This window comes from Nestor notabilis, unplaced genomic scaffold (genome assembly GCF_000696875.1).
Source record: "Nestor notabilis isolate BGI_N333 unplaced genomic scaffold, ASM69687v1 scaffold7549, whole genome shotgun sequence".
Classification (NCBI taxonomy): domain Eukaryota; kingdom Metazoa; phylum Chordata; class Aves; order Psittaciformes; family Psittacidae; genus Nestor; species Nestor notabilis.
In genome coordinates, this window is record NW_009944035.1 from 1773 (window position 1) to 11026 (window position 9254).

At 37.8% G+C, this 9254-nt stretch overlaps 1 protein-coding gene across 1 annotated transcript in view; it reads left to right on the forward strand.

Annotated features, from left to right (window-relative positions):
- The first annotated feature begins 573 nt into the window (after positions 1–573).
- DOPEY2 (dopey family member 2) overlaps positions 574–9254 on the forward strand; it is a 44876-nt gene continuing 36195 nt past the window's right edge. The window contains exon 1 of the mRNA XM_010022232.1: positions 574–711. Coding sequence (XP_010020534.1) covers positions 574–711 — 138 coding nt within the window. The remainder of the gene's footprint in view (positions 712–9254) is intronic.

The window sequence follows — 9254 nt, forward strand, 5'->3', positions numbered from 1 at the left end:
ATGCTTTGGCACAATACCTTTGTCTTGTACTTCAGCATCTGCTGCTGCCGCCGCCAAGTTGACATGCAGAGTTCTGAGAGTTCCTTCTGTTGTGGGCTGAGAAGCCCTTTAATGGGATTCTTTTGGAAAGTTGTATTTTGATATGAAATGTTTCACATTCCAGAGCTACAGGTAATCTTTCAAAACACTTCACTGATGATAAGTTGTGAATACTACTTGCTTCTCCCTAACTCCTTGTCAGCACTCTGTCTATAGTGAGACTTCATATTCCTTCTCTTTGTTATTGTGTGAGAGATCCACATGCATGGAAGGAAAAAACGTGTTTCATAAATAGGAAAATGTGACTGCAAAACTTCTAAAATGGGCAATGGGGAGCTGGAGTCATGTGTGTTAAATTATTTTTAACATCGTGTTGAATCAGGTGACCTGTTTATTGCGATCCGTCAGACCTTCTACATATTTATTACCTTACACTACGTTAGGTTTGCCAGAACTTAAAAGTGGGTTATCTTTTTGTAACTGTGTACATGTTTTAGTTTACCAGGCAATTCCACCTTGCTATGAGAACCGAAGATGGATCCAGAAGAGCAGGAGTTACTTGGTGATTACAGATACAGAAATTATTCTTCAGCGATTGAGAAAGCTTTGAGAAACTTTGAATCATCAAGTGAATGGGCAGATCTTATATCTTCCCTTGGCAAACTCAATAAGGTACAGTGTCACAGGGTTTTTTTTTTTCATTTGTTTACTATCTTTGTATTGTTTAACTTTAAATTACAGTACTTAGCAAAACTGAAAAATCACTCAAGAAATTCAGAAATTTCAGAAAGAAAGCATAACGGAAGCATCTGAGTTTGTATCTTTTATATAAATGTGGGAATTTCTGGAAAAATCAACAGAGGTTTCCTTCAAATGGTATTTGTTTTCATTTTACAGCTAAGTTAATTTAGTTTTTGCATCAAAAGAGGTCTCAAGCATGCTGGTTACTCACTCTAGAGCAGCTAAAAACCTCTTTAGAAAGAACAAGAGGTCACAAATTTTCACATATATTGAGTCAAAGTTTATATTTAAAGATCATATTTACTTAACCATGCCTTTCCTTTGTATTTGGGGGAACAATTGATTTCCATGACAATGGAAAATATGCTGAATATAGGAAGAAAGAAAAAGACTTTTAAGGGTAACACTTAGGAAATGTGCCCTCTCCTCCTACCCAAGACAAGGTATATGTTTTTTGTGTCCCATTTGGTCTTGTTTAACATAAAGCTCTTTCTGAGTGTATGTGGGGCAAGAGTAGTTACAGTCATTAAGGAAATAGGCGTGGGAGGAGTCAACTCCCACAGAATTCATAAGGAAACATCTGTTGTTACCCGATAGATGTCTCACGTGCTTTTGCTGTCGTTGCTAAACCTTGATTCTACAGAGTTTTTAAAGGGGAGGAGAATCCATAGAATTATAGAACCAGAGAATATCTCAAACTGGAAGGGACCCATAAGAATCATCAAGTCCAACTCGCTAGCTAAAACTAAACCCAGTGACTAAGAGTGTCATCCAGGCGCTCCCTGAACTCTTGACAGGCTTGGTGCCATGACCATTTCCATGGGAAGCCTGTTCCAGTGACCAACCATCCTCTCTGTGCAGCTTCATTCCATTTCCTTGTGTCTTATTGCTGGCCACAAGAGAGAGATCAGCATCTCCTTCCTCTCCACTGTCCCCCTTGATGATGTTATATACTGTGATGAGGGCACCCATCAGCCTTCTCTTCTCCAAGCTGAACAAACAAGTGACCTCAGCCACTCCTTGTAGGTCCTACCCTCAAGACCTTTTGCCGTCTTGGTCACCCTCCTCCAGACACACTAATAGTATGATATCCTTCTTATATTGAGGTGCCCAAAACTGCACAGAGTACTCGAGGTGGGGCTATGTAGAGGGGGGCAGTCTCCTCCCTTGATCAGCCAGTTGTGCTGTGCTTGATGTACCCTAGGACATAGTTGGCCCCTTTTGGCTGCCAGGGCACACTGTTGACTCATATTCAACTTGCATCAACCCAAACCCCCACACCTTTTTCGGTGGGGCTGCTCTCCAGCTTCTTGACCCCAAATTTGTATTTATTACCAGGATTACCCTGTCCCAGGTAGAAAATCCGGCACCTGGTCCTGTTAAATTTCATGTGGTTGGCAATTGCCCAGCTCTCTAGACTGTCCATATCATTCTGTAAGGTCTCTCTACCCTTGAGGGAGTCCACAGGTCCTCCTAGTTTAGTATCATCAGCAAACTTACTTAATGTACACTCAATTCTTGTGTCCAGATAATTTATAAAGACATTAAACGTTAAAGAGCACTGGCCCTAAAACTGAGCCCTGGAGAACTGACTAGCTGCCAGCCTGATGTAACCTCATTTACTATAACCCTTTGAGTGCGACCCGTCAGACAATTGCTTAGCCAGCATATTTTGGACTTGCCTAGCTGTGTGCTGAGCGGTTTATCCAGAAGTATACTGTGAGAGGCTGTATCAAAACTTTGCTAAAATCTAAAAACCCCACACCTGTTGGCTTCCTTTGGTCAGCTAGATAGGTGACCTTGTCATTGATGGAAATTAAGTTGATTAAGCATGACTTACTCCTCATGAACCCATATTGGCTATGGCAAATGACTGAGTTGTCTCTCAAATGTTTTTTAGTAACTTCCAGAATAACTTTCTCTATAATTTTACCAGGTGCTGAAGTGAGACTGACAGGCTTGTAATTGTCAGAGTCTTCCTTCCTACCCTTCTTGACAACTGAGAAAACATTTGCCAAATTGAGGGTAGCCATGTTCTTTCCTCTTCAGAGAGAGAAGTTGAATATTGCTCTGGCAATAGGAGTTTCTACCTTCACTGTTTGATCATGATTCCTGTTGAGTCAATAAGGAGAGTTAGAGGCCTTCAGAATGCTGCTCTCAAAAGGGAAAATAAGAAATAAAATTAGTGAGAGATTTCTTTCCTGTTGCAAGAGGTAGGCTTTGATCTTTTATCTTGACCTAGATGAACACACTGAACTGATTAACACCTGTTTGAAGCACTTATTCAGGTACAGAATTGCTAAAATATGTAGCAGCATAGTAGAAGACAAACAAAAGAGCTTTTAGCTGTTAACACCAGTCCATCTGCTGTGGTATTTTGTAGACTTAATCATTTTAGGAGCTTAAGTATCGTAGAGCAAATCATGCCTAGTGTTCATATGTTTCTGTCTGTTATCTGAAAATAAGAATGATATGTCACGGGAGAGTGCTGCCAAAAGGAAGATTGTGAAATAAGATGTCAATATCTATTAACTCCTATGATTATCTGGTTTCTTACATCCTAAACCATAAATATTGTTGTTGAGTTCTGTTAGTGTTGGGGGGAGGAGGAGGTGTTTCTAACATAAGAGCCTTCCTTCTATTACAGTCAGTTCTGAGAATGGGTAGGAGGGAGACGATCAAGAGTATCTCAATGATAAAAATGTTTCTAAACATTGCACATGGTTATATTCAGGAATCTGGGTGTCAGTAACTGGTGTTTAGTGATACCTATTAAGCAAATATGAAAATGCTGAAATAGGATGTGTAAGTCAAGGCATTTTAGTAGTACTTTCATGCTTCTAGAGTAGCATGGAAGATCTTTGTTTCTTAAGGACCTTTGTATTGTTTACTTTAATTGTGGGTGTTCTCGCTTATATAGGTCTAATATTTTCTGAGGCTTTTTCTCCTGTAGGCAGGCTTCAACAATACTTTGCACTACTGAATCCAACAAGTTTAATACACACACACACACTTATTTCTATAGATGCTCAGTGACATTACCCTTTCAATACAAGGTCTGGAGGAGGCAGCACAGGTTTTTGCTACTTAATAGAAGAATAATGGAGGGAGCTGATCCAGGTCCCTTCGGCCTTGACTGAAACCGGTGATTTTGGAGCTTTTGTTGCTGTTGCTTCTGGTGAAAAGAGATAACTTTGCTCCTTTTTTCCATTACTACTTAGCTACCATGGTTAAACCAAAGGTTGTTTTTTCACAGTTTCACAGTTTCTTTTTTGCTTCCACGGTTCTAATCATGTTTCACAGTGACTTGTAGAACCAGGAAAGCAACAGAGAAACTGCTTGACTTTAATCTGAATGGTCATCTGAACAGGTCAGTTTGCACATTTAGAAACAGTATTTTTTTGTCAGTTAGGGGAGATGACCCTTATCTACCTTCACATGACTTCAGTGTAGACAGCTTCACCTTGAATCACCTTTAAACAGGGACAGAAATAAGCGGCGGGAGGAGGGGAGGGTTTTGTGTGTGGGATTGTTGGTTGAGTCTTTTTACTGTTTTGTAGCTTATATCTTGCTATTTAAAGTAGGTCAGATGAATGCTGTCCTAAAATTGCTTGTGTTCCTCACTGGTTTTGTAGGAAGCCTGAGGTGAGTTACTATGGTTTTGCCCATGTTTTTAGCTGACCTAGGCTTCTAAGGCTAAGTAAGGTTAATCTCTCCTGCAGTGTTCTGAAGAGAACTGCAGGTACCAAGTGTGAACATGAGTGAAGAATGGAGAGTTGGCAGAATTACCTAACTTACACTACGCCCCAAGTTGTAAGGGAAGGATTCTGGGGGGTTTAATTTAAATAGTGTGTGTTATGCATCATGGTAAAGGCAAAACAGTGGAAAGTAATGCTCGCAAATACTTACAGAACAATATAAATGGGCAGATGCAACTGGGTGGATTAAACAGGCAGTAAATATGGATGTTAATGGTTTAAAGAAGGTCTTTAGCTTTGCCCTGAAACTTACACATATTTCACTTGCAAGTATCTCTCTCTGTGTGCTTTGCTTCAGTTCAAGCTCTACTTACTATAAACCAGTGATTTAGTAGTTGCAGCATAGGCTACTCCATGCTTCAAGAAGTAGGATTATTCTCCTCTCAGCACTGTTCTAGATACAGCTTTGAAACATGCTTCTATTCTTTTTGCAAATCTGCGTATGTTCATTGTTTGGAAAGCACCATTTTGTGACTAATGTTTTCAGATGTTCTTACAGATTGCTGCATCCAGAATACAGTAATCCTTCTCAATTGTCTTAGTGCTAAAATGTGATTGTGCCGTTACAGATTTTGCCAGTGTGTTCTAATGTAAAAAGATAGAACTCTGAGAAATCTCTTTGATAGAAAAAATGCTGGGGGGAGAGGTATTGTCTTTTTAAACCTAGAAATAGGTGGTGGTTCAGCACATGTGGGTTTATTAGTGAAATAGGTGCTTTTAACACTGTTTTCATATCCAAAGTGCTTGTCACTGTCTATTCAGAGTATAAACAAATACGTATATTATGTAAAATACATATAAAAGTATTCATGTAGGGAGAACTTCGGGCAATTAAGAGGCTAAAAATATTGTAAAGTTAGGAAAATCCAAGTGCATATCTTTCATTGGGATTTTTAATCCAGATTATAGGCAAATATTTTTCCAGAAATTTTAACTCTGGGTACAGGCAGAGTAGTTAAGTGACACAGTTTGCAAAATGAAGAACTGAGCAGTAGCAAATACTGGATTTCACAGTCTGCTTTTGTAAGAAAATTATGAAAGGAGGTTTTCAGTAAGTCTCTGAAATTTACTTATTCACAGAAGAGCACAGATCTTACTGGTTTTTGGCAAGTGCATGTTTAAACTCTCTTGTTTGTTTATTTAATCCATATGTATTAAAAAGAAAAAAAGAAAAGAAAAAACCAACCGATCTACCAAAACCCACCAACCTGCATGTGTTAGACAAGAATAACGGACAGGATTTTGCTGTGCATATTGGCTGAAATACGTAACTCAATAATTTTTCAACAGTTTTGGGATATCGGTTGTATGTAACTTGCACATAAGCTTCACTAGTGGCTGTGCCACTGAGCCTGGTTGAACAGGCAGCATCCCTTTTCTGTACAAGATGTTCATTTATAGTTACAGTTCACCATGAAAGCAAATATTGTAACATTTGTAAAATCAATTGTTCTAGAGGGATTTATTACATGCTTACAGCATGGTTGATTTGCTCAGTAATGATAGCAATACTCGTTCTAAAAGAGAACTTTCTAACTGCTTTTTATCTTTGATCATAACACAAGTGTGTAAATGGCATAGATTATAAGCTCTTACAATACTAATTTTTAGTATTCAGACTTCAATTTCAAAGTTTGGGGTTTTTTTTTTATTTAATTGGACTTTCAGTAGAAAACAAGTATGTTACTTTTTGTTTCTGTAGGCTTTTCTCGCTTGAGAAACTTCAAGGTGAATATAATCTCAACCAAACATTATCTGTTTGGAGGAGAAGGACAGAGAAAGACCAAAAGTCATTGCAGCTGCACAATTATTGTTTGTTTCAGTAGTAACACTTAATGTCACAATATGTCTGTTCTTGAGGGAAGAGAAGGATTCTTCTGAAACATGGATTTAATGAACATAGCCATTAATTACACCAGTTGCTTCATATGAGAACTCTGCAATGGCTTTATAACAGCTGTTGGCCAAATAACAAACACAAGCACCATTTGCCTTCTGTTGAAGGCAAGCCTTGTGCCTTTGAGGAGAGCGGAAACTTTGGCTCTTACTGCTTTATGGAACTTTACCACACCCAATGCACAAATGCAGTGTGCTGGACTAGGTATATTTTATACATCTTCCTCCCCACCTTTACCCCCCTTTTTTAATATAACTCCAGCTCCTAGTTTACAGTTTTATCACAACCGTCTTTGAACTTCATGTTGCTATTTTTATGGAATCAGTTTAGTTGGGTTTTTATTTACTTGGAAAATTAAACATGGGAAAATGGAATGACAGGCTCTTCATCTCCCCCTCTCTTCTCAACCAGTGTTGTCTAAAACAAGAATTATAATAACTTCTAGTTGAAGGTAATTTTATGAATTGATGTGTATATATATATACTTTTTTTTCCTGGAATTCTAGTTATATAAATAAAACTACTTGATTTGCCTTTTTTTTTCTGTCTAGGCAAATTGTTCTAACATCTTCAGTGGTGCTATAAAGCAGTGCAGAATGACTTAAATCAGTAATGTGGAAATGCAAATATTCCTCTGTGTGTATGTGTGTGTCTGTTTGTTTTGTTTTAAAGCACATGTATATACTGCTGAAAAGAACAATCGTCCCTTTCTACCCTTTAGAGCCCACATTCAAATAAAATCTGAGCATGTTTATGCATTAGAAAATTTTTAGTTTGTAAAATGTATTCTCTAGTCAGTCATAAAGAAAAAGAATCTATAAAAAGTTGAAAACTAAACATACACCTGGACACAAGTCATTACTTTGCATGTCTCATTTTTTCTTGACTTACTGATCAAAGTTTTTATTTTAAAAGCCAGTGGTAGGTCAAGTACTTCCTGGGTTTCTGGGATTGTTGGTTTCTCACTGATCTGTGAAAACCAGATCCTGGGATGACATACTAAGTGTGGAGTGCCCGCTTGCAGTTCAGGCTTCTTAAGCCAAGCCTTTCTATCGGTTCCAGTGGCATTTAACACTTCTGCCACCATAATTGTTCATGTGGGAAGCAGTTGGCAACATGAAGGAAAAGTAGATCACGGATGGGCTTCAGCCTATATGTAACTAAAGACAGTCAAATTAATCTTACAAGAATCAAAAGAGTAGGTAAATACTAGATACCAAAACCTGTCAGCAGAGTTGTCCATCTGTTGTTGTTTGTACTGGATTCTGAATGTGGAAGCAATGGTTTGGGATGATATCTTCATGTGCATGCAGTGCCAATGACACTAGGCTTGCTACCACAACATTTAACTACCTGTAACAGCTGAAATTATAACGGCATTTCAGCAGTCCTATATCTCACAGACAAGTGATTCTATTTTTCAGTTGTGTGAGCTCAGCTTGATTTAAAAATCAAGCTTCTCAGCTTTGCCTGTCAGCTCACAGAAACTAATTAGCATTTGGAAATGTGTATATTATCATGTCACTCTAAATTCAATGAACAGCTTTAGATCAGTCCACTAATTAATGTCTTGCAACCCTTTTAAAATTCTTTGAGCCTTGCCATTCCCAGCAGGGAAGCTCACAAGAATCTGAAAATTTACCTTTCAGCAAAGTAGCAGCCAGCCCACCTTGCTGCTGGAATGGCTTTTTGTGCAACCACAGTCATCTAACATATTGCAGTGTGGTTTAAAATTCCTTGCATCTGCTGGAAGATCAGAGACAACTGTTAACTAGGAACACCCACTCTTGAGAAGAATTGTAGTTTGTGTCCAACTGTGTATTTTTTCAACCCAAGTCAGGAAAAAAAAGATTACATGCATTTGACTTTCACCTCAGAATTGTTCTAATATGATGGGCTGAAACTCTCCTCAGTTTATCTATGAGGATCATAACAAATGTCTTCAAATCTTGCTTCCTCTACAGAGATGTATTCTGATTCTTTAGGTGAAGCAGTATAGTTGGCACACACACATGAATGTAGTCTTTTTCTAAGTTAGTCTCACCTGCTGGAATTTGGATATAGGAAAGTTTCAGAGTTACCCAGGAGAAATAATTAAAATTGAATTATCCCCGAATATCCACTGTTGGACTCCTAGTATGCCTGGAGTATTTTTTCCTCTTCTGACTAAATGTTTTGCTTAGCTCTCCCTGATGTTTGATGAAGAGGAATTCCTATTGGCTGGTGCAGATTTGCTTAGCATCCTTAGGAAATGAAACAAGCCAAATGACTTTCTTTATGAGATGGCATTATTTCTGTAATGGATCAGATTCTCAGTGTTATAAACAGTAAATTTTCTACCTAGATGATATTTAAATTTTAACTGATAGAATATTAAGATAGCATTTGTTCAATTTTAAAAGGAAAAATATTTACCACTAGACTATTTTTTTTTTAATTATCTTCTTATATATATATACAGAGGGTGTGAGCAAATACATACCGACCAATATCAGCAGAATGTTTCAAAGTCCAGCTTTCCTGCAGTCTTTGAAGATCTTACAAGTATTAAGGATTTCAATCTTTATCATTGAAATAATATTACTCATGTAATATATGAGTAAATCTCTCAAATATAAGATATTAAAGATAACTCCACAAGTATAACCTAGTTTAGTTTCATGTGTGAAATGTTGCTGTATTCTTGGATTCTCATGCCCACCAACTGCAAAGTCTTAAACAGTAAGTTGCACACACCTTTGAAAGATGATAGGTTTTATCTCTTCCTCTTAGTGCCAATAAGAGTATTGAGCATTCAGGTGAATGCTGCGATCATTGCT